This window comes from Neopsephotus bourkii, unplaced genomic scaffold (assembly GCF_033783945.1).
Source record: "Neopsephotus bourkii isolate Nb327-2 ecotype Australia unplaced genomic scaffold, CSIRO-AGI_Nbou_v1 NB_804, whole genome shotgun sequence".
Classification (NCBI taxonomy): Eukaryota; Metazoa; Chordata; class Aves; order Psittaciformes; family Psittacidae; genus Neopsephotus; species Neopsephotus bourkii.
In genome coordinates this window covers 2,786,546-2,812,846 of record NW_026901300.1, presented here as the reverse complement: position 1 = coordinate 2,812,846, position 26,301 = coordinate 2,786,546, and the positions used below count along the sequence as shown (strand labels likewise).

Here is a 26,301-nt window from a genome sequence, read left to right as displayed (position 1 = left end):
AGAGGTCAGCCTCCAACTTTGCCTATGGGTAGCAATCAGACTGTGCTTGTTTATCACCTCTGTACCTGCCATGAGGTTATTCTCTGACCAGACCTCCTACAAGGTTTCTAAAAGGGCGAAAAAAGAAAGCAGATGATGAAAAGGGAAGGACGACATCTCTGAAAGCCATTTGCAACTCCTAGCACCCTACTTAGTCTTTAGCCAGTTACCAGCCCTAGAAACGCTCCAAGAACAAAGTGGTGAGGTTGCTCTGCAGATACAGAAGCTGTAAGAGAAGACATCAAGAACCTTAAGGGATGTATGCAGATGTGCAGTCCTAGACAGCAGGGGCTGGGACTGGCAGCAGTGAAGGCAGCAAGAACAAACCTCCTCCATTTTACTTGGCTGTGATGGCAAAAAGATGAGAAAAAATAGGCACAGTAGAAACCAGATCACATCCACCAACCTGAGGACAAAACTGGAGACTTCATCTGCCCAAGTAGCATTGGGTCGGGAGCACAGGGAAAAGCCCTCTCACCCTAAGCTGCCACACTCATTACAGCACACGAGCATCCTCTCTGAGTCCCCTGTAGCCCTTTTCATCAGTGCCCTGAGATAACACCAGTGAAGGTGGCTTTGGGGATGAGCAAAACAAGCTACAGACTGCAGGGAGATGAGTGCTGGGTGAGCAGCTCCCTGCCCAGCTCTCTGCATTCCCCTGCCAGCACAAGAGGTGCAGGCAAGATTTCTGCTCCCTCCCCTCCTTTTCCCCCTTTCTTTTCACTTTTGGAGGGCTTGCTGGGAAGGGAAGGTTTGAAGGATTCCTCCTTCCCTTCCCCTCCTGGCCCAGCCACTCCAAAATAAACAGCCCCCAGCAAAGAACCACAGCGCTGCTTAATAAATTCACCCTGTAACGACAGAGATTTCATAGAAGAAGGGATTATTTCCAAGGATACGAAGATAATTACATGGGTAACTAGGAAGAGTTCAAGAAAACAGTTTGAATTTTCTTATCAGTTTCCCATAGCTTGGAGCAAAGAGAAAATAAAATGCTCTACTGTAATCAAATCATGTTCTCTGAAGCCCTCTCTTGGCAAGCGCACGATTTCTTCACCACTTAAACTAGAAATACTTAGAAGAAAATGACTGCATTTTGAAATGGAAAGAAGTAGGAGCCACAAGCACCACCTCAGCTGCTCATGGGTTGTTCTCACCTGGTGGGAACATGATGCCATGAGAAAAAATACCCCTCTTCCCACTGAAAGGCAAACTACCTCTTGCTGACTGCCTCTTACTACATGGCCACTACATGTGGCACTGAGGTGCTCACAGGGGACTTACTTATTCCTGCACCTAAGGACACCATAAACAAGGATTTGTCCCATTAACTCAGCAAATGCCTGTAATATTTCCTACATAAAACCTTTCCCTTGCTACGGCATCTAACTCCAGAAGCAGCTTTTTACCAGCAGGACAGTGGGGCCATGCAGCTGTGCCCCAGTGCTGACCAGTAAGGGGCTGTGGGAACACAGCATGCACTTCTGAGAAGGAGATTTTCAGCACCTTCTGAAGGACTATCAGTGAAGCTATCCTTGAAGAGCCAACCGCATCCATGGCAGAGCATACATATCTGCTCCTGACTTCTGAGATGCATCCTTGTGGTTTCACTTGCCTTCCTAGTTTTCCAAAAATAAACTTTTGGAGATTTTGGCTTGAGAGAACACTGTGCTTTTATCCTGGATGCATGTTTCCGAGCTACAATGAACCCTGCCCAGCTTCTGCTGTATCAGGTCTGTGCCTTCACAAGTATAATGCAGCTTTTGCTTACAACCACGAGTGTGATTTTAGTAGTTCAGTGTCCAGTCGATACCACCATACCTAAAGAAAAGTGCAGGTTATAAATACACAAATTAATCAACTTGAGTCATGGCACTTTGGAAGTGTAGCTGTTTAGTACCAAGATAAAAATGATTAGGGTCAAGTTATAAAAGATATTACCATTTATAGCAACCAACAGTTTGACCGGTGGTTAAAAAAGTAGGGGAAGAAGAAAAAGTGTTAAACCTAGAACCTTTATATCAACTGGAACAACCTGTCACAGACATTTCAAAAGCAGAAAACAGACATTTATAAAGAAATAAAGGCATTAAATACCCTATTCAACAGGACCAGAGCCCACAAGGAGGCATACAACACAAGAACTTGCAGCCTGGTAGGAAAGATATGATATATACTGCAGGAGATGATGTAAGAAAGTGCTCCCAAATCACCTTCAATTCACAGTTAAAACACAGACATGAGCACACCACATAAAACAGCAGCACACAGGCAAGTGCACACATACACACACACACACACATGCTCTACCTGAATCACAAAGTGTTCAAGCTAGAGATTTATTCTACTAGTTTTTAAAAGATAATTCCTGATAAACTGATGGATTACAACAACTGTTCCTCACCACATTTCAAACTCCAGGCTCTGTAAAGACTGAGTACATAGGAACAACTTATCATAAGGCACTAGAAATTTATCTTTATAGGAAGTATCTGTAAAAATAGACAAATATATGGGAAAATTCTTTTACACTTTCAGTTTTGAATCTAAAGCATTTCTAACCTCAGACAAAGTCTTGAATCTCTTTTGTTAAGATCAGCTAATACATGGTTATGGTGCTCAGAGCAATCCCCCTTGCAGTCTCAGCCCCCAAATCCATCTGTTTTGTCTATGAAGGCAGGTGCCCACCTCCCACTGACTGCAGCAGGAACCGTCACACTTGAATTTCACTGGGAAAAGGATACAGTGTGGAAATCCAACACTTCAGCATTTCAGGTATTGAAAACACTTCCCTCCTCCCCCTGGAAACTGATACAGACAAAGCAAATTTTCCTCCCCTGGAGAAACACAAATCCCCACCAAGCCCCCCCTGCATCCCCTGGGCATCACCGAACCAGAACCACCAATGTAAATGTTTGCTGCTTGGGACTCAGGTCTCACCTTAATAAAGACAGCCCACGCGGAATTGTGTTTGTATAAAAGATATTTACTTCAATTATCACACCTAGGGTGCTAGTGAATAATAATAATAATACATCGTGTGAGTTTCATACAGTGATATTGCTTCTCCATATCATATAGGGACCGTTGTACAGTGCTGAGAACAAACATTATATGGCTAACCAAACAAAGACAGAAGAAACAATGCCATTCTGCTGACGGAGGGAGCGCTGCCCTGCTACTGCCAGCCATATAAACTCTTACTTTCTTTATGTTTAAACAAATACCAAGAAATAAAATGTTACAAAAGATGAGTCACAGCAACACAACGTGGGCTTCTCAAAGCTACTTGTACAAAAAAAAAAAAAACCAACCCCAAAACCCCAAAAAACAACAAAAAAAAGACTTTTTTTTTTTCTTTTTGGTCAATTGGGTCTTTGTGAGGATTTTTTTTTTCTTTTTTTTTTCCTTTTTTTCCTCCTTTTTTCAACCTGTGATTTGTGACTATAACAAACAAGCTCTAAAAACACCTAAGACTTAGTGCGTTACAGGGGGGAAAAAAAAAGTAGAAAATACTGCTAAAAATGTAAGACACCACAAATACACTGGGGGTGAGGGGGGGGGAACTGAGCTTATTATTAAAAACAAAAACCAAGGAAAAAAAAAAAGGTTCTCAGGAAAAAGTACACCACTTTCTGTTTGAGTTCATCTTGTGCTGCGTTAGTAGTCGGGGCATTTCCAAGGTCTGCCCATTCTCATGGCAAGTAGTTATTGCACAAATGCAAAGAGTTAATTTTTTTTTTTTCATTTAAAAAGAAAACAGAACAAAATAATAAATGAAAAGGGACATGAGGGAAACAATTAGAAATATAAAGAAAAGAACATCACCCCCCCCCTCCCCAAGCCAGCCTCCATCTGCTTTGGAATTATCCAGATTCGTACAGCGACAATCTCACAGCATTCCCAGCGAGTGCTGCTTTCCCAAAAGGAATGGCAGAAAACGCTTTTCAACACAGAAATGCATAGAGGATTCTGACAGGAACAACCTTTTTGTGTCGCAGAGGTTATCCAATAATTACCAGAGGGCTTTTGTTTTGTGTCTCTCTCCCTTTTATTCTATGCCAGAAGGAAAGAACCTCGCGTGGGAAATGCGTCGGATGGTTTTTAGTGGGACCCCCTCAAAAGGCAAAGTGCAAATTTGCTTCCAGATCTTCAGAAGTGGTGATGTGCCCTGCAACTCGCTCAGCACCGCCTGTCTTTGCCCACCATAGGGTTGTACTGTGGGGCCGAGTGGGTCAGTGCTATCGGAGGCCCTTTGCACATCCCTCGTGCAGATACACGCTCCCCCTGCCATGAGCAAGGGCAATTTTGAGCACAAGGGGTTTGGCTTAATGCAGCTCTTTCTCTTGCTCGCTTGCCAAGGGTGACCTAGCCAGGGAGAGCCTGTCTGAACGTGTTCTGACACTGCAAGAAAGCTAACCACCTCCTCCGTGACCAAGATCAATTCACAACGTGTATTTCCAGAGTTCACACCAGGAAAAGTTGCTGCTGCACAAGGTGATTTTTGTCTTTTTTCCTTGACCAACTTTCAATGAGAAGAAAATCAGCTCTGAATTGAGAAATTCAAACATATGCCAACAAAGATGAACATCACAGGAAACCAGTCTCTCATTTTAAATTAACACTCTCGCGTAAATCACTATGTACTTTGACAAAGGGGCACTGCATCTTCATGACATTCTCAGTAGAGGCTCTAGGAGGCTATTTTCTCTCTCTGTATATTTTAAGTCTCTTCTCTCACAACTGAGGCTTCTTATTCTCAGTCCTAAATTATTTTAAAACTATTTAAATAATATTATTTATTAGGCATTTCAATAAAAATACTTTAAAAAAAGAAAATGATTGCTCTAGAAAACACAACAGGGGCACCATGATATGGATAGTACGATGAGCCAACACCTCCCGCTCCATCGCTAGGACAGCCCAGACCTTCTCCAACGTCCATTTAGGGGATGTGTATGCTCCTGTTGTGTTTGTATCAAACAAAAACAAACTTCAAAAAAAAACAACTGTTAAAATTAATCTCATAAATAGGACATATTAGATTGTTTTCCTAATTACAAACCACCTTTATATACTTCACCTTATGATGCTGTAGAGAGAGCAAGCTTGGAAAATAACACACAAGCGCTGGTAAGGGCTGAGGATGCCAGTGGGTGAAAACCTGTTCTTAAACCCAAATAAAGACTGGAATGACTTTATAGTGCCTCGCCACCCAGAGACCACGAGGCTCTGGGCATGGAAATGAAGACAGCGTGTATCACTAATGGCACAAGAGGACATGGTCACAGTTAGCAATGGCTGAAGTCCACAAGTGTTCCCTGAATGCTGACAGACCGGTGAGTACGCTGGGTGAGACTGAACCTTAGGAGCACACTGTGGGTGATGGTGGACTTTCTAACCCGAGACCCCACCGTGCTCCTGGAGCCAACCCAGATGGATATGTATTTTGCTCTTCCCCAGGAACCTGAATTCTCCTAAACTAGAGCTTGGGCTCGCCTGCGTTTGGCAGCTGGGATACGAACCTTCAAACGCAGAGCGAGAATTGCTATTGCACAAAGACTTCACACAGTGTTTGAAGTGCTCATCAGCAACGGGGCAACTCGTGTCGGGCCACTGAAACGCTCCTTGATGGGTGCTTGCTTCCCCCCCCACCCCCAAATGAAAAGTGGCTGTGAAAGCTGCAATCTAGATCACTGTGCTTTAGATCATTCTCCACAAAGAGATTCGGAATTAAGGCACATAGCTTTCCAAGTAGAGAAAGTTTGTTAAATAGGAAATTTAGGTCAGTAGCAAAACCTAAAAAGCTGAACGGGAAATGCGGTAACATACAGGAGTTTGGTGACTTGCCTACTGAATGAAAGTCATTTCGAGCTAAACTAAACTCTCTCCCACACAGGAAAAAAAAGAACTGATCCATGATCTCCATCTCTCTAGAGGAGGCGAGAAGGAAATGGAAGCCCTGATCAAGGAAAAAGTACAATACAGATGTGGCCTTGCTTATTCCCCACACAAATCCATTACAAACTAGATGCTCAAGTACTCACCATGTAGCCTGTACTAGCATCCAGAGGTAACTAGGTACTTTGGAAACACTTTTAAAGCTAGTAATAATTTACCCACATATAAATAATACATCAAAATAGCACTAAGGGTCTAATGTAAGCTAACAAAAGCTAGAGAAGTCTGACTGAAAGACCGATTGCAGGAAAGTTACTTGGAGATAAGATTGTACTTCTGAGCAAGTCAAGGGCCAAGTTTGATTTCTTGTCTTGGAAACACAGATGTTCGCCTCCTGAGAGGAGCTGCATAACACAGATTTCTATTTCATTCCTAAGAATACTTGAATTCACAGCTTAGGGAGAGTAAGAATGAACTGCTGCTTTAACTCGCTACTTGGCTTATTACTGATCAGCTGTTTTGGTGATTGTTTTAAATACGTCTTTACTGTTCAACTGCACACAGATAGGGGAGAGTGTATTTTACATGTGCAAGTATCTAGCATATTGACTTCTTGGAGGGCGTATTGAAGCAAAACCTCCAGAACACCTCTTACAGGATACTGCAGTCAAGGTCTGGCCCTTCCTTTCAAATGCCTTGGCTTTTGCACTTCTCAGACCCTTGGAATTATTTTGCTGTATTTTGAATGTGATCTTCCCCCTCCTCTTTAGCTAAACCTGTGTAGCTCACACAATCCAATCTCTCAGATGGATAATTCCCTCTTTACATCACGGAACTTATCTGACAAGTGGGAAAATGGCATCCTCTAAGAATCAAAATACATATTGGTTTTAAGCCCTCACTTACGTACACCCCAAATGATTCCATGAATTTGGCTGTAGCAATTCTACTGCACCATTAAGAGCAAGCACGCAAATACCACATATACAGAGGGGCTTTTCCATACTGGAATCCTGTACATATACATATTTAACAACTCCTACAAATGCATATTAATTACCCGCATAGACAGAAGAGGATAACGCAACTTAACGCCGTTGTTCTTGTTACCAATAGAGAGGTTGCGCTGTTAGAGAACATTACCACAGAATTACACAGTAACTATGCAAAAACAGGTATGTCACCATAACAGCAGGAAATTCCTGGCATGACTCTCCATTTCCAAGGATCTTTGGACGAAGATTGTACTACGGAGTACAAATAACCTCTAAACTTCAAACAAAACGTGAAAGACACAATGTCATGGGGGCTTCAGGCATCTATTTTTGCTGCACTGTTTCTTGCACAGTTTCATTATGGTGGAGAATTCAGTCATTCTCTGCATTTGGCTGTTTCAAAACATAAGGAAACTGAAATGATACTATGAAACCAACGGTTATAGACATCTACAGAACTGTGGCAAAAATCTACTGAACTCACTGTGAGTAAAGCAAGCTTGAAAAACGGCCACAATTGTCCTTCACAGAAGAGCTGGGCAAGGAAAAATACAACAATCTCATCAATTTCTTAAGAAGAGACATTTCCTTTCAATGCCAGAACGTGCTTGGGAATAGAAGTGAAAATCAAAGCCAGGGAATCAGGCCTCCAACCAGCCCTTGCTGGTTCCAGAGGATGCTGGTGATGAGGCTCACTATTAAAGTTCAGCAAATGACCTTCCTCAACTGGAAAATGACCTTACAATTAATAAGTTATCTCACATATGCCACAGAACTTGGCTTGGGGGGGGGGGGGGATCATCCCTGAGGAGAGAGATGGCACCACTTACATACCTGTTTTTAAGGCTTCTTGAAAACTTAAGTGCACAGGCCTAACGCTAACCTTCTCCAAAAGGATAAATTTCACCTTCAGAGCATAAAACTTCTAATCTTTGCATATTAATAGGGTAGGGCATAGTACATGACCTGGTCATGTAGGACAAACCAGTCCCTAGGCATAGCATAAAGGGGTTTTCTTGCTATAAAGTTCATTATTAACTCTGTTTTGTACATGGCATAGTCAATATATCTCATAAAAGAGACGGGAAGGAAAGAACAAATTGGTGAGATAATGCTTCTAAATTTCAGAGCTCAGATACACACATGAAGGAGACAGGGGCTGCTACATCACTATTCAAACTAAGAAGGTTAAGGTAGAAGAGAAATTGAGATCTCGTGCTTTCCACGCCAATGGTTCTCCTTGCAATTAAAAACCATTCAGCAAGATTTTAAACTGCTGGGGAAAGAAGTCTTTTGTTTCTACAGAATTTTAAATTCCAGATGTATTTATTTTTTAAGAAGTTGACTGTATATGCAACACTAAGGGAGAAAATCCTGATGCTCAAACAGTGGGGCAGCAGAACGTGCCAGGGGAAAGCAGTAGGTCAACACAGGAGTAAACTGAAAACTGCTTTGCAGCCATTTTTTATCTGTGAGTTAAATTTAGGAGTATGAAGCTATAAGCAGCTTGTCTCATCAGGGCCAAAACTGTCACTCACTCATGGGAAAGATGTGATTTGGTTTTAGTGAATGCTAATATCCAGCCCCTACCTAAGATACAACTCTCCACCTCCCATGTTTCTGATAGTCTTCTTCAAGAATTGCTCCCAGCTCAGCCACACACAGGGGCTGTAAGACAGAGAATACCCGAGGATATGTACACTGGGTGAAGAAGAAAGAAGAGATAATTGAAGAAACTTGCCTGTTAGGAAGCGACACAAACGAAGCAAAAATAGTGCCCTCCATCTGCATGGTAAAAATGTCACCACTTTATTTCTGGCTGGCAACAAATGCCAAGTTTACTGATCTCTTTGCAACCTTGCTAAAGGCACCGGTCCAGATTACTTTCAGTTAAGACTTCAGTTTAAATTCGAGTGCAAAGAAGTGTCTAAAACCCATTACTTTCTTTGTGTATTCTCTTAATTTATATATGGTCAAAATGCTGGGATTTTTATCCCTAACGTGCCCTGCTTTTGTCAGGAACATTTTTATTTCATACGATTTTTAAGAATACCAGAAATTAGTAATTTTAAGATGGAAAATGACTGACCTGTGACAGCAGCTGTTCTAGTAGGGGACTGCAATCACTGTTAAGGGTTTCTGTTATTTCATGACATTATTTTGTCAGATTTCCTTCAATCCTATTTCCTATGAATTTATCAACTTTGGAGTCTGAATTACCACCAGAATGCCACACTTCTCTAACTTCCTATTTCTTCCATTAAAGCACTGAAAAATAGCAACTTTTAAGTAACTGGATTAGAGAATATTGCATAGAATTCCGTCATGTTTGTGAGCCCCTTTCTCTACATCATTCCCTTATGAACAAGTTAAAAATAAGCAAAGATCTGTCACCTAATGAGAAAGGCACATAAACTGCTTTTTCTTTTTAGCCATAAAATAGATCTTTTCCTATCACAGCAAGGAGTTTATTACTAGAGGACTCACTAATGCATGATAAAGGCAGAGTGCACTGATACAGGTTCCTTTTAAGAGTGGCTCTGTTTATAGGCATTTTACACATGAATAAATAGTCAAATTCTATGTCATCAACAGCAATTGTAATTACATGCATTTCTGCCAGTACACGTGCAATTCTGTTGGCTGAAATTTGTATCCTCAAAAATGGAAGCATATTGACAATCCCATTGTACGACCCCTCTGCCAAGGGATACTCTTCCCTTGCTTTTAGCAGACATAGTACTACACTTTCTTTTCTTCCCTAACCATCCAGAGAGAAAAAAATTGACAACATTAACTGCAGTTTAAAGGTATTTCTGTTAAAATAGCCTGGGCCCTTCATCCACAGCTGAGTAAGAGCATAGAACTGGAAACAGAAAGAGAAAATAAAATTGCTTCCAGAGAACATCAGGAAAAACCAGACTCTGGCATTGGTGATTTTCTGAAAACTGCCTGTGCTTTTATCCATTATGAAAATAAATGTTGTAGGGAGGGCTCTGCTGCCATGCTCTGTGCCCTACAGAATGCCTGCCCCGTGAGGTGAGCCCCAAATCACATGCGCCTGGGTAACATCTTATTTCCTGTGTAAGCAATGAAACACGAGGGTAAAAAGCCACCGTGCTACTCTTTGGCGTTCCTTCTCCAACTTTTTATCCTTTTAATTAAAACAAAAAATTATTCTAATACACATTTTCCTAAAAGCATTACTTCAAATGCCGCACTTGATGAAAAATACAGGTAAAACCTTTCAGTGTTCAGTCTCTAAACTGGGGAGGTCTCTGCCAGTTTGGAAAGCCAGTAGGTACCTCACCTCCAACAAGAGAATCTCAGCAGTAGTTCAAGCTAATCCATTTTACTTCCCACTGAAACAGAAAAGCAGCTGTGACCTTGGCTAAAAACCGGGAACAAACAGCTGGGAACATCACTTCAACCCTACGAGCTCGATTGGAGGGCGCTTGCCTGCCCCTGCCCTTAAATAAAGCGGTCACCAAGGAACCCAAAATGACCCCCCTCAGGACGGGCCAGGTCACCCCAATAGCATCTCAGCAGGCTAATCCACATTCAACGCAGATCATTAAATATGAAACAACAAAAGGAGCTAAGCCATTAATAAAGTGCCAAAAATATAGGAAATACTGACAGCATTTTATTTGATTAATTTTGTAATAGAGACCAATGACAACCCTTGGCAGGATGGAGTGACTTCTGACTTATGAATGCTGTCTTTATCCAGCAAAATTACACGATTCAAATGTAATAATGGAGCTTAGAATTAACAGTTAGTGTTATAAAAGAAAGATTTCCTCTAGGGCAAGCTACAGATATGCTTTTTAAAAATCATTACAGCATTAAAAACTGGGCAGACGCTAGAGAATCCTACAGAATTAGTGGAAACCTGAAAAGCAAAACAAAAATAAACAGAAAAAACCCAGACGATCTAAGTTTCAAGGCACTTACGTATTGCTTATTAAGAAGAGAGATTGACCTTAACTGCTGCATTTGCGTTCAACCTACGAATACAGTTCTGCTGTCGTATAATGCAGCAAGAGCTCTCAGTAAGCATCATGGAATGCAATCATATAGACACAGGCACAAGAACAGTTTGGGGAATATTAATTTAAAGAACAAAAATAAATCTTCAAACAGAAAAAAACCCTCACTATGGAGAAAGCCGAGAGTCACCACTTGACTGCATCAAGCACCTGGATCTCAAATCAGCAGACAAGGACAGTAGAAACAGACTGGCAAGTATATTGCCTATAAAAAAAACCCAACCTGAACCAAACAACAACAACGAGAAAATACAAAGAACTTAAGAAAATATCTGTGTCTTCCAGTGAGAAGTTCTGCTTCGAGCCTGAAGACACATCTTGTTATGACTTGCATTAAGGTACGTGTATTTTTTACCAGGACGTGCATTTATCGATGGAGCTGTGCTTTGTAAGTCAAACCAGGACACTGTACACATACAGAGAGGTAACACTTTGCTTCCCCATGTTATTTCCCTCGCTGGCTGTTCCCGCGGACTAACTGCACTCGGGATCAGAAGCCGTAACCGCTTCCAGCACGTGCTGTCACATACTGGTGTCTGTTATTACAAATCGCCTCCTCAGCTCATCACAGAAAGGGGCAGTTGCTCTCTCTGTTTCTCAATTTTAGGTTTGCATCACAAGTCCCCAGTTACCCAAGGAGGTATCCTGAAACAGCTAGCAGTAAAAATAGGAAATAAATCCCTGCCTTTCAGCCTCCTAGAGCCTTCTTTTCTTAATCATGAAAAGGACTGATTTTAGTGTACTGATTCTTAATTTGTGAAAACTTGCGCTAAATGCTGCTGTTGCATGTTAAGAGACTGTAAATGAAATATGTAAGTTCTAAAACATCATGCAAGAAATGTGGTTTCACATCTTACAGTCAAAAATCCTACTTATGAATTAATACAAGCACACTGAGGTGTAATATTGGGAACATACCTTTAAAGTCGGAACTCCTCTCCCCATCCCTCCCTCCCCCAAAATCAGAAAAGTAATATTAATTAAACTTAAGAAGTAATGAATGCACCATTAAAGTGTCATCAAAAAGATGCTGACCTAAGACAAAAGTTCAATGATACACAATACGGTCAAAAAGTCTTCAATCAATAATATACAGTATGACAACTACATCTTGTAAATTATACCCAATACTGCCGGCAGTCTATCCCTCTAAAGAATATTTGCCCCCTTTCATCCCTTCCTAACAATCAGATAATAAAATACAGCACCTATAAATAAGCAAAAAAAAAAAAAATTATATATATATATATATTTATATATATATATATTCCGAAATCATCTATTGTTAGTTTTAAAGATATGGCAATAAAGGAGTCTAAATTAGCAAACTTGTAGAAGCCATAACTGATAAAACAGCTTATTGAAAAAAGGTGGCAGTAATGCACTCTATGTGTGCACAAGTACGTAAGAAAATACACAGACGTATAAAATTGCACGCACACACTCACGCACACACATCCTTCCACACACCTCTATGCTCACGCATATACATATAGACAACAGGAGGAGTTAGAGACAAGTTAGAATTTGATTTGTACTTTGATCAGCCCTAACCTGTGCATAAGATAATGGAAAAAAGGCTGTGTTTCTGCAGGGCAGAATGGTCTAGACTGGGACTCAAGAGCACGAAGGTTTTGGTTTGGAGTTTGGGCTGTTTCCATCCCGGTAAGAGCCCGTCTGGTCATTGCCATGTACTCTTTATCCACGCAAAAATAAGCTTCCCACAACTAAAACGTATTTAAAATCAGTGCTTGTGGTGGGAAGAGAGTCAGTAAATGGCCACCAACAGCAGGAAAAGGTCTCTATCTGAGGCAGCTCCAGTCCCCTCTTAGTGGTGTGTGTGACAGCAATCGTACAGATGAACTATGTTTTAATCGATTCCAGGTAAGCTGAATGTTTCGGGATATGGGATATGTCCCGAAGTAGCAGGCTGAAATGTTACTGGCCAACGTTTTTTGAGCGCTCTGTCTTTACGGAAAGGAAATCCTGTACACTACGAACCAAGTGAAATGATCAAGTACATGCTGTTTCTAAGTTGTCTCCTAAACCTCCTAGATATGAGGTCTGATCAGCGTGCTCTGTGGTTAGAGGTTAAAAAGCAGATTATAAAATACCTAGATTCAGATTTTACTTTTTTTTGTCCTGATTTGGCCTAAAATGGAGTGTATTAAACAAATTCTGGTCTGCAAAAGACCAGAATCAGTTAAAGCTATGAAACAATGTGCACTACGTGTCAATATTCTATTTCACTTACAAGAAAACACTAAGTCAGCTACCACAAATTAAGATATTTTCCTGATGTGACTTTTTGACTTTGTTTTTTTTTTTGTTAAAAAATAGGTGGAGTAAATGTGGTTTTTTTTTTTATTTTCTTTTTTTAATTCAAAGTTTCAAACAAGATTTTCTTTTCCTTTTTCTTGAAAATACGTAGGAATCCAAACTAGTGTGTTTAGAGTCGCTTGACTGTGCAATCTCTTAGTGGCAACTGAACAGCTACAAAAAACTTTTCTTTTTTATTTTTTCATTTTTTTTTTCTGCAAAATCTCCCCTTTTTTCTTTTTTTTCTTTTTTCCTGGTTTAAGAAGATAATAGTGTATTATCGCTCTGGCGCCATTAGATGGCAGATAAAAAGCCCCCTTTTAATACGTGGGTTTGATTTCTTTTTTCATCTTTTTTTTACTGTTTTTTTCTCCTTTTTTTTTTTTAAAGCCCACACCAAAGAGGAGGGCACAAGGCAAAGCTGTATGAGTTATTCCAGAAACTGTGGAAATCACTTTAGGGCAATAATAAAAACACTTCAGGGTACAAAAAAGCTTGACTACACATTTCAGTTTTCTTCCTCGAAAACAACAAACATAAATCGGGCTTAACGCTCCTTTTTTTGTTTTCTATATGCACCTTGGCCTATGGCGTTTTTGCCCTGTGGCCCGCAGGGCGGTTAAGTGCGCAACACAATAAAACCAGTAGAGGTCCAGTTTCACTTCCCAGCTCTCCAGAGTTGGGCGAGGTTTAATCTCAAAACTCCCACTCGACGGCCTCTTCCCGACTCGCGGCTTTCTCCAAGCGGTGGATGATGTTGTTCAAGTTTGCTGCTTTCTTTTTCCTCAAGGAGCTGTCTCGCGTGTTCCTGGAGCTCGCCGCCTCCGAGAAGCCGAACAAGCTCTGAAGAGAGTTGGCTTTCTGCGAGCCTGCGGCCGGCGTCGAGCTCGTACTTGGCACACTGGAGATTTTCTCTGAACTTTCTTTTGACTTGTAGGAGCTCTCCCCTGTAAGGACTGAGGTGGAGGCAGCTGAGGTAGAGGCATCCCCTTCCGTGGCAGAGTTTGGCAGTGTCTCCAGAGCTTCTCCCGGGCGCTGCGATGCCGGCGGAGAGCTCTGACGCTGTGCTCTGAGCCTGCCCTCGTCGTCGGTGTCCTCCAGGCTCTCCGCCTGGAACGGCTCCGCTTTCTCAGAAGACCTGGCGCCTTGCAGTGCCTCTTCCCCCGCTTCGAAAGCCGACTCCGCTGGCCCTCCCTGAGACTTTGTGGTTGCATTGCTGTACTCATCCGCCTCCGGGCCACTCGGCTTCCCTTCAGGTGGGCCTTCTGTGTCCACGCCGTCGCAGCTATCTCCCTCGGAGCTGTGAGCGGCCCTGCTGCTTCTGGCGGAAGGAGAGTCGCTCGACCCAGCCTGGCTCTGGCTCCCAGCTTGGATCTCCTCGATGAACAGCTCCCGGCGGATGCGAGACCTAGGACAGAGTGGAGAGGGGTGGTCAGTGGGCTTGGGGTACCACCACTGAAATGCCCAGGCACCGTTTTGCCTGGGCTACAGGCACTGCGGTGGAGGCACTCACAGCCTAAACCCAAAGGACAGAATGAAAAGGCATTTGGAAGAATGTGAAATACTATTAAGATGCTTTTAAGTTCATTTTCGCTGGCCATGTCTGCTGTGAAGGACACTGGGTCCTCCATGGCGTGGTGGGAGGGCAGCAGCCACAAAGAGGATTTTGAGCAGATTAAGGCATTTTTGGTAACTTCTGCAGTGCTCAGTGTTGAGACTGACCTTCCAACTTCAACCAGGATGTTGCTATCTATTGTAAATCTGGCACTGATGACTGCCCCTTCTAGGAACCACAGCAGGCATCATGGAATGAAGCAAAAATGCAAACCTCACAAAGATAATCAATTTGTACTTAAAATGATTGGTGAAAACCAATGAGAGATCATCTTCCCCATTTTTGCAAGTTTAAATTCAATAATGTGCGTAACTGTATGCTCAATTTTTATAGCACTGGATGTGGTTTGAGGGACAGCGATGAAAGGCTCTGCAGTCTCCCATTCTTGTGAAGTCTGACATCAGGAAGATAAAACTTTGCAACTGCTGGACCAGAAAAGGGATGATTTAAAAAATACAAATACATTTCTAGTAGATCCAGAAGAAAACAGTTTGTAAATACAGACTAATTTGGATTTCTACTAGAAATGAGCTCCAGTTTGCCTAAACAAAACACAAACGAGGAAAACGGATAATCCCCTAGGTGTTCTCCTGGTCACCAAGGAGGAATGAAGATGAAACAAAGTCCATTGTTGTGAATGTGCTCTGGGGAAGCACAGCTTTGACAGGTTATCAGTCTATGAGCTATTCTGACTTCTGCCTCACATTTCTATTCAGAAAGTCCATTTCAGAACATGAATAGTGACAAGGCAAGCAGTGCATTTCAAAAGAATTAATGCGCTCCATGTGTGCTTCAAACTGCCCATTGTGCCACCTTGTGCCTCCTATTGCTGGAAGCGTATGGTAATACCCCAAACACACTCCCTTTGCCATTTAACTTGGTTCTCTCTCTCTTCCTTCTCTGTTTGGAAGCTCCCACTATCATCACAAGTACAGAATAGCCTAAGAAATAATCCCAGGGTCAAGGCTAACTCTTCTTCTGTACTGCTCTGTCAGTGGGAGAGGTTTATGACCACTGTTCAGGTCCCAGTCTGCAACCAAGAGAGAGCCTCAGTGACTTGTGGTCAGGGACCAGACTACAGACACAGGGAGAGTTTAGCAAAACTTTCTGTTTCAGAGTGAAAATACCACTGTTTCAGCCAGGAAAAACTGCTAAGGGTCTTGCAAATCACAAGTGAAATGCTGTCCCAGTGCTGATGCCTGTATGAATTTTTCATTTTCCCTAAATGTGCTATGGAAGACAGCACACAATGGAGAAAAATTAGGATAAATGCAGAACACCATCTGAATACTGCTTTTGAAGCTAATGATATTATTGACTTACTTGAAATGCAACAGAGTATTTCAGCAGTACTTGCTGACTCTACACTTTTGAAGGATTTACAGGGTCTGTAATTTTCCCTAGGAGAATATTATTCACCTAACAGAAGACCACAGGTGCTAACATTAATTTTCTATTACCATTAATTGCATGCATCCTGCAACACTGATTATCAGGCTCTATTTATGCCTATAATCTCCCTGCATGGACACTGATCCAGAACACACTGCTACTGTAACATTTCCCCAACTCAGGAAAGGAAATGGGTAAGAGCTTTGTGCCTGCATGGCATTTTAAATACCTCAGTTCTAGCAAGATACTGAATGATGACATGCTCGAGGGGTACCTGACCACAGCCCCACACAATACAGGCTTGATGCCTGTGGAAATCCTGGAATTCACACCCCACGTATTGCTTCTGGAGTCAAGTCTGGCTCCTCATTAACATAGGAATTAAATCCCTAAGGTAAAGAAGATCTGGAAGCTAGGAAACTCCAGAGAGCATTCCTCTCAGTGGAAGGTGCTGGCCTCAACATAACACAACCTGTTGGCATTCATCGGTGTAACTCAAAATATCAGAGTTCTCCTGGGGTTCCTGTTGAAGTTCCCTGTACAAGCCTTCACACCACATCTAAACAAGCACAATGCTAATAAATGCTACTGTCGACTTTCCAGCTGGTCAATATAAAGGTAGCTTCTACTTTAGCAATCACCTTTGGAAAGTGAGGTTTGGGCTGAATCCCAAAGGAAAACCATTGCTGCAACAGGATTCCCAAGAACCAGGAGGACAAACTTCTCCAAATTTGTACCCTGCCTTATCTGAAGTTATTTTAAAGAAACAGATGCTCTGAGATGTGGAACTGCTGATGTATGAAGACTCTTCAGTTTGGAAAAGAAATGGCTGAGTATAAAAGAGATAAATAAAGTTAAATGTGGCCTGGAGAAAATGAAGAAGCGAAGGAGTACCCGTTCCTTACAATACATGAGCTGCAGAACAGTCAGACCCTGCTCCCTTAGCAGAATATGTAACTGTACCCCTTTTGCAAATGATTTAAGAGTACTTCATGCATGAAAACTAAGAAAATTGTTATGCAGGGGAAAAGAACAGGCAAGTGTGTTGATTTTCCAGTGGTGGCAACTGCTCAGAGCACCCAGGGATGCAAACAGGCTTGAAATCTGTCTTTACAGACCTGAAGACTTAGCAGCACATCTGGGAACAGGTCCAGACCCCTCAGTGCTGTGAGGCTGGTGCTACCCACCAGCTTACAGCACCTTGTTTATACATTTTTTATTCTGTATACAACTGTCAGCACCTAGCCTACATTCATGTATAGCCTGGTGTGGCTAAACACGCTGATCAATCATGACTTGTCACTCTTTCTCGCAGCACGCCTAAGCAGGAGATCTCATGATAATGAGGAAGATGACACATGCCACCAGTGCTCCCGCACTCGTCTGCATAAGTGAGAACAGCACATTTTGCTGTCAGGCCGAAGGGAACATATTTTCATAGGCATCCCTCCAACTTGTGTATAATTGCCTAGAAGTGGGAATCGGAAGAGAGGCCTGCATGTGGAGGACTCAGAGCAGTGAAAGAGGCTGCATCTGTAGTGCATTCAAGTCAGTGAAATTCAGTATAAATACGATTATTTGTTGGTTCTAATTTCTTAATTTTGTGTTGTTTACTATAAATATTGTTTAACTATTGTGCATAGTGTTTCTGAGCTACCTTATTAAACCAGGCTGCTCCTGCTTCAGCGACTTCTCTGTTTAAAGCTGAGAAGGGACAAAGTGGAAAACACCCTGTAAATGTCAGCAGTTTCCTAAAACAATCTGGACTAATTGGGAACACTACTGGCTCCAAGGGAAGGAGCAGAGTAGCACTGAATCTGGTATCTTCACTCTACCTGTTCAATAGTCATTAGCACCAATTTCTTGGAGAAAAGTCTGCTGTGCTAATTAGGATTCCCAATCCTAAGCACAGGTGATAACATGTTTATTCAAATCCTTGTAATTCTTATGCGCCTTTCTAATGCTTCTTTTTAGTGATGTCTCTAGGCCAAAACCTACTTCAATCATTCAAATGTGGTGAAGGTTCCTTCTAATATAAGCAAGGAACTAAACAGACCATCTTATTTCATTTCAGCAGGACTCAATGATTTAATCAGAACTAAATCATTTTATCATAAATAAACCTGCACCCACATCTTGACTTCAGGGCTATCAGTTCTCTGTCCTTCACGACTGTGGAGCTTCCTAGAAATACAGCAAATATTGTGCCTATTTTCAGAGCTCTGTGACTCAAGATCTAAAAGAAAATCCTGGTTTTGCTCTTATGTGGGAAAATATGAAGGAGCACAGTTCTGGTGCCATCCAGTAAAGGACACTTACAAGCACCCCCCACCAACTGACCCAGGCACAACACACCCACCAAACACCTATATGTGTGTATATACATGCAAGTGTATGTCTGTGTGAGTGTGCATATGCAAGTGAGAAATGCCAATCTTGCTTACTGCAGTGGGATTTATAAATATTCAATAGTGGACATCTCTAAATCCACGCCCACCCCAAAAGCAAGACTTTCTTGTTGAAAAGCACTACTTACATCAATATATGAATATTGCTGCTCCTCAGGGATAACTTAAAATTAGTCTGGAGCATCACTGTTAGTTAGAACCTCTTTGCTGTTGAAACTGTTCATCTTGTATGACTGCTCACTGCTAGCAGAAGCAGCACAGCAGCACCCTGCCCAAGCAAACAGAATAAATCCTTTAGGAATAGGGCTCCTGGGAGATCTCCTACCTGTAATTGTGGAACCAGTTGATCACGGTGCTGGTTTTCAAGTTGAGCTGTGTAGCAAGTTCCTCAATGGTTTTTGGTGATGGGTATGGCTTTTGCTGGTAGGCTCGTTTCAGAGCTTCTTTCTCTTCTGGTGCCAGCACCACCCGGGGCTTCTTGAGCTGGTGCTGTGGCTGTGGGCTGGCACCCTGGCTGTAGTCTATCCCAGCTGAGGAGGACTCACAGGACTGACTGTCGCTAACAGAGCTGTGTCGCCGCTTCATGTAGGCTGAAAAGAGAAGCACATCGGGTGAGCCCCAGCTGAATACAAATGCAAAATCAAAATCAATGAATGCATGAGCGGTGGAATAAATGTGAAGATGACAGGTTGTGGATGCATGGATGGGCTGTTCAGAGACAGCAGAAAGGAAGGGGCATCATCAGAGATGAGAGGCAAGCAAATGTGGGGAGGATATGAGAAGCAGAAAAAGAAGAAAGGGGACAAAAAGATGATGAATTCACTAGAAGCCTGCCAGAATTTTCTGCTTTTTCGATGTGCTACATAAATAACAGGGTTCAGGTAATACCACATTTCAGATGCACTCTTCTGAGTGGCGAATGTCCACACAAATGCCTGATTAGGACAGTTACACTTAACTTGTTTTGGTTGTTAAACCCTGCGGGTGTATGCTAAGGTTTCTCTAACACTTAAGCTCTCAGAGAGACTGTGGGAGCTGAAGGCAGCCTCAGCTTCGGCTCCAACACACGATGGCGCCCGGCGCCCAGAGATCCCAGCGCTGGGCTGAATAACCCGGCAGGCGTTTGCTGCCTTTTCCTACAGATCTTGGCTATAGCGGTGACAGGTTATGAAAGAAAAGCAGCCCACAGCATTCTCCCCCCTTAGACAAGCTCATTCAAAATTAATGTATTTAAGAAAGCTTTTGCTGCACTGATGGTGCTCAGTGAGGCTGGTGGCAGAAGCCTGTGATACCACCACCGGTGACTGCTCCCGGATGGGGACAGAATTATCCTGGCAAATTCTGCAGGGAAAGAGTCTCAGCAAAGGCTGTCACTGACTTGATTGATTTTCACCGGGCAAAGAGAGGTGGGATTTCCTGCACCTGGCAGTATCGTGCGCAAGCATTGCTAATGAGGGGGCTGAAAACAGTAAATATAGATGAGTCTTGTCAATAAAACCTTTACTGTTCTGTTAAATACCTTCTAGGTATTTAAGAGTTGAGGTATTCAAGAGCTGCAATTTGATAACCTCAGCTATTGAATTCCAGATTACACCAGCCTGACATCAATCCAACAGGCACTAAATCTCCAGGAGTTCCCATAAGAGCCAGGCACCAACGCAGGGCACGTTGCACTGGTCAGCAACCAAATTCTTCAAGAAATAAATGTTTCTCTCCCCACAGCTCTGTCTTTAGGCTGAGGGTGCACAAAGAATGAAAATTCAATGCAATCCAATAAACCGCGTGTTCAAAGCCCTTCTCACACAAGTCAGCTTCTTCTGGCAGAGCTCCTGATGGACTGGCCAGGTTTTGTGTCTCCAGCGGGTTCAGCATCCTGTCCTTTATACAGTAGTTATGTCCAGTGGGACCATTTTACACTGTGTCTTACTATCACTGAAGTGAATTTTGAATACATTCTGTAACCTTTGGGGGTATCTGCATGACTCTCATTTTGGTTTTCCTGAATATGACAGATTACCTGTGGATTGCCTACTGTGTAAGATCACTGATACGGAACAGAACGTGTGTTGCTCATGATCCATCACTCTGCCACAATGCAGTCCTGCATGCATTTGAAATAACCATAAAAAGCAAAATTGTGTTTTGGTGTTAATATTTAAGTTGTTCCAAATGGATGCAGAACTGCAAAGTGACCTCAAGGAATTGCATTATTTCAATGGGACTTGTTTGCCTTATTTTTGCAGCCTTCAAGGAACTGTTACAACCTTCAACCATGGAATTAATCACTCCAGCAATAAAAACTCACATTTATATAAGGTCCTTCATTTCAAAGCCTCCTAGGTGTTACTTCAACTTGTATGGACATACAAATTACATACAAGATTTCCTTGTCTCCTTTAAAAGCATAACCAAGAGATCTGAAAACCAGCATGTTTCACTTCAGCAACGTGCAGCAGCTTAAAGGAGGCCATGAGACAAACCAGAACCTTGCATGGAAGATGTAAAAGGTGTTTAGGCTATCTCTAACTGGAGCTTCTGGAATTCAGGCAGGCGACTGAGTTAACACGAGACACCCATGCGTCAGGATGCTCTGAATCTCTGCTTTCTCTGCTCTCCAAAGGATGGCATTTTTGGCAGGTCAGAGCTCCCATCTTTAGACTGCTGAGGTCAGCACGGAGCAGTGATACCTTGGGAAAGATATCATGCCCTAACATCCACCTCTGCTTTTGTAACCTCACACTGAGATCACAAAAGGTTCAATGGCTGATTTGGGGGTCTCTTACATGAACGGAATAAATTATACAAATGCACATATTTCCATAACATAAAAATAAAGAGGAGGATGTCCCACTGTTCTGTCATAAGCAACTCTATTCCTGCAGGATTATATATTATCAGAACAAACTTCCAGGGGGGCAAAGGCACAACTGTGGCACTTCCCCATGTGCTGAACTAGCACCCAAGCTTTTGGCTTTAATGGTGGTCTCTGGAAACTTTAGATGATGTTTATAAGAGCTTTTCCTTTCTAATTCTTATTTTAAACATATGTGCTGCGTGTAGACAACATAAGGAGATCATTCAGCACATTTGCAGTGACAGCAAAGCTCAAACTGGAATCCAAGTCACAAACACACTTTATTTCTGGAGAAGTCTGATTTTTTGCCTGTGATCGGTCTCCCCTTTTCAGGAAACCTATGAAAAACCCCCACTCAGATGTAATTTGGGGAAAGGCCTGGAGCTGGGTCTCAGCCCACCTCAAGGCCAGCTCTATCCCCAGTTTTACTGCCTTTTTTCCCTGCTGCTGTTGCCAATCCAGCATCCCTGCATCCCTCTGGGAAGACTCGCCAGCATGTGCTCAACTACAGAAGCAGCAGACGCTATTGCAGAACTCATGGCTGCCCACTGAGGTAAAACAGAGCCCCTTTTAATATAATTTTTATCTTATGCTGTATTGAACAAGATTATTAAAAAGTGAAATAATGGGGAAATAAAGGGAATTAAATTTTCTCCTGACAGCAGGATTCAGTACTGTTCTGTGAGCAGTGTGACGTTAGCAGCAGCACACACACCAGGAGGTTGTAAGGAGGAGGAATGAGCTCCTCCAAGGGTGGAAAGGTGGTGCAGGGTATCTCAGCCTAGTGAGGGTGAACCCTTGGCTTCCTCCAAAGAGGTTAGTTAATGTACACTGCACATCTTCAGAGCCTCCCAGAATGGACATTTATAGCACAAACTTCAGACTAGAGAACAGAAGAAGAGATCTATGCACCTCACCTTTATCATAATTATTAATTTACTCCCTTCATAAAGTGTGGCAGAGAAATAACTGATAATAATGTTTCACTGGTAGCAGCTACAGTTGCATTGTTCTTTAACCACCATTAGCTGAAGGGAAAGTTAAATTCTTAATGTGGCTCTAGAGCAATTCAAAAGGTTAAATCACAGGATCCTTATCTGCATGAAAGGATTCTGCAGAAAAGAGAGGCTTGAATTCACTTTAGACTGCTCTGCTATGAGGACAGCACTTACACAGTTCAGGAGCTCAGTACAGAGTCTCAACGATTTATTACCTTATCTCTATTCAGGTGCCATCTCTAGAGTACATGTATTGCACAGGATTTGATAAGAATCCAGTTTAGAAAATAGTTTTGAAAGGATATTGTCAGTACTACTTTTAAATTATTTGTATTTTATTTTCCTGCATTATGGGCAATATTCTCTTTGAGGCTACAAAAATCAACCTAGCTGACAAGTTTATTTCTGCCATGTTTCTAGCACAGCAAAACCCATCATGGTTCCCTTTGGTTTACAGCTGTAGGTGGGAAACCCAAGTGGATTTTACTCCCAGTGGAAGATCACACACAATCTGTGATAAGATACTGCTCTGCATTGTATTATACTGGTTACTATGACAAGGAGTTGAATTTGCTCTTAAAAGCATGCAAGACTATGATTTTCCCAGAAGCTCCCTCCCTGCAGTTTTAAATATAATCATTAAGTTCTTGATCAGATGTGTTAATGCTTTCAGGACATCAGTCAACAGCAGTGTTTTCAGTGCACATGACTAATGCTGTCTGTACTAATATCATTAAGGGCTAGTTTGAGAGATGTATATATCATTAATTAGTTAACTGCTGATAATGGCAGCCTCTGAGTTGCTCCTGTAAAATCACATGAATGTACTAAAACCAGGGCTCTGCATAACCACTGGATTTTAGTAATGGATTTATAGAGAGCAAGATAAAATTTCAGGATATAGTCTTTACTAAGATACCCAGTAACAGCTGAGGTGTCTCACAGGTACATACTCATGACCTACCTGGTTTTTGTGATCATGTATTAACACAATCAGCTTCCTCTATCCCTATAAAGGCCAGAAATTCAATTATTCTCAAATACCCTTTTATAAAGACTGCATTTTTCTTTCCTCCTAGTGACCATCAGTGCAGGACTGGCAAGAAGCTCTCTTGGGAATCAATGCACAGTTCTTCCAGCCCAGCATCTGTGACCAGCTGCAGTACTATTAACTAACAACCCAAAGCCAGCTCCCAAACTCACATTTCTCATTTGGTAAGGCAAGTTATCAGTGATACACTGGGGCCTCAGTGATTAATCTATAGGAGAATATAGGACTGATTTCATGACAGCTGGTGAATATTCAGGGTTTGGGGTTGTTTTTTTGTTTGGCTTTTTGTCGAGATGTATCCGCTTGAGCTAGCATCAAATACAGCTATGAAAAGCTGTCAGGAAGTCCTTTTGCATAACCTTCATAACGCTGGATCAATGCTGCCTCTATACTATTTATGGAGAATTATAAAAGACACGGTCATCTCTGAAAAAATGGAAAGCCTGAGTCAGCAGTTCTGCTCCAAGTTACCTTTTTTCTCCATTCGTTTCATATCCATCAGCTTCTCCACGTTGTTGGGATCGTTCAGCCACAGCTGCATGCGGACAAAGGGTTCCCGTCCCTTCAAACTCAGCTTGTGCCAGGGCTTCGGGCGAGCCAGAAGGTCTGAGACAGAGCCTTGTGTTAGCCCTAGGATTGTCTCCCCAAACAAACGCTGACCTAATATGAGATTGAAAATTGCATGAATTCATTCAGCTGAGAGATGAGGCTCTCTTCACAGTTATAAAGACAGACAACGTCTACAAGATCATTCATCAATTATTCTTACTTCAGAATTGCTTGAAAGCCCAAGAGAAACATTTAGAAGAATAAAAGCTCTGCCCCCCACTAAATGTGTAAATATTGAGTTTTAGTTAAATGCTTAGGATCTGACTGTGGCAAAGGGGGGAGCTCAACACGTTTGGGGAGCGGGACCTTACAGGGAAACAGTGTGCAAAAAATACAATGAATGAGATTAAAAATAAACTCAACTTTTAGCTAGGCAGGCAACTAGTGAGAGCAGGGAGGCTACTTAGCTCTTATGCAGGAGGGTAGTGCAACAGCTTCATCCCAACAGGGCAGTCCAAACGTTTCAAGCAATCAATGAACCAAGACCAATGCACCCCCCTGCATTCAGCAATGGTCATATAAGTGTCCTCCAAGGCACATGTACATATTTTGTGTTTTACTATCTGTGGTGTTCTAACTGTGTCTTACCAGCTACAGATAATCACATTTTACAATGTAACAGCTTTTTTTTTACAGCTTCTACAGCACTTCTAGTTAAGAATACTTAATTTTAATTCTCCTTCTAAATGTTATCATCTAGCATGGCAAGAACTGCATATGCTTTTCAATGTGCAACATTTGTATGCGCATTGGTAACACTAGTTTTACATGGTTAAGATCTAACTTAACAAAGACTGTGGAAAATGCCTGTGCAGCCCAAAGCCTTCCATACAGCTGCTTTTCTAACCCCCTTCACCTCAGTTTTCTTCCTCAGCTGAACTACTTTGATACATGACAGTTTTTGTTACAAGATGGAGCCTGAAGTCATCCGAGTCACTGCCTGTGATTCCTGATAGAAGCACAGCTATCATGTATTTTCAAGGTAACACAAAGATCTCTCCATACTGATCAGGTTTAGTGTCTGACCGGTAGCTCCTGAATGCCCTCACTAACACACAGCAGAACGCTTTTTCTTCACTGCCTAGCGAGGCCAGCATCTCTTACCCAGTGGCAACAAACAGATCCCTAAGGGACAATGTGGGTACATGGGGACTTGTGCTCCTACTGCTGTACAGGACACTACCACACTTACAAAAGCACCATCAGCTCTTGCCTTCACAGCCTCACCTGATCCTGACAAAACAGGTCATGGAAAATACCTGCTCTATAGACCCACCCCCCTGTGCTTAACTCCATGGATCTCCTCCTCCTCTTCAAAAAAACATCCCAAGGCTTTTGCCCTGGTGATTCTTTTTTCACCTGTATGGAGAAAGGAGAGAGTGTGGGAGCAGTCAGAAGCTGCAGAATGTCCATGCAGATGCAATGGGCAGGTGGGTCTGCAGAGCTTTTGGAGGAAGCAGCTGAGATAATGAAAGGCAGAAAGGGGAACAAAGGACTAACATGACACAGTCTGCTACTAAACCCTAAACTAACCCTCACAGAGACTGAACAGAAACCTGAAGTCAGAATTCACTTAAGCTCCTAAGTAATAAGTGATTTTCCAATACCCTCAACATCAGGAAAATCAGACAAAAGAATTAATTCAGAGCCAATTTTCGATCATGTGTATTGCAGTTAACCTACTCCCTGTTTGTACTGAAAAACACCAGTAAGGCCTCATCCATTTACCTTTAACCCTGCCAGCTATTAGCAAGATAAGACAGCTACCTTAAAAATCTTTTCATGTGCCTTCCTAAATAACTTCCCTTTAATGTTCCCCCCAGTTTCTAACCCCAAGCTGGGCTCTGACTGGAGTGCGATGAGCTCCGACAGCCGCTGTGCAGTGCCAGGGTGCCCACTGCGACTGCCCAGTAAAACAGAGCGAAGAACTGATCCAAGTCAAACCAACTTACTGAGAATAAAAGGGCCTCTTTTGACTCAGACCAACTGCTCTGGTTTGCTGTGTGGCCACATGAGCAGAAATACAAGCACAGATTTGCTGCTGAAGGAAATAAGCTTCAGGCCACAGCCT

General features: G+C 42.3%; 1 protein-coding gene across 9 annotated transcripts in view; it reads right to left on the bottom strand.

Annotated features, from left to right (window-relative positions):
- The window catches only part of CUX1 (cut like homeobox 1), a 270,373-nt gene that overhangs the window by 16,526 nt on the left and 227,546 nt on the right, over positions 1-26,301 (bottom strand). For 8 of the 9 annotated variants that reach the window (XM_061355531.1, XM_061355532.1, XM_061355535.1 and 5 more), the window contains 3 exons: positions 24,093-24,281; positions 19,044-19,308; positions 3,002-14,711 (listed from right to left, as the gene is read on the bottom strand). The exons of the other annotated variant lie outside the window; for it this stretch is intronic. In XM_061355531.1, coding sequence (XP_061211515.1) covers positions 14,000-14,711; positions 19,044-19,308; positions 24,093-24,281 — 1,166 coding nt within the window. In that variant the 3' untranslated portion in view covers positions 3,002-13,999. Of the gene's footprint in view, positions 1-3,001; positions 14,712-19,043; positions 19,309-24,092; positions 24,282-26,301 lie in introns of those variants that run through there. 9 annotated transcript variants of the gene reach the window in all.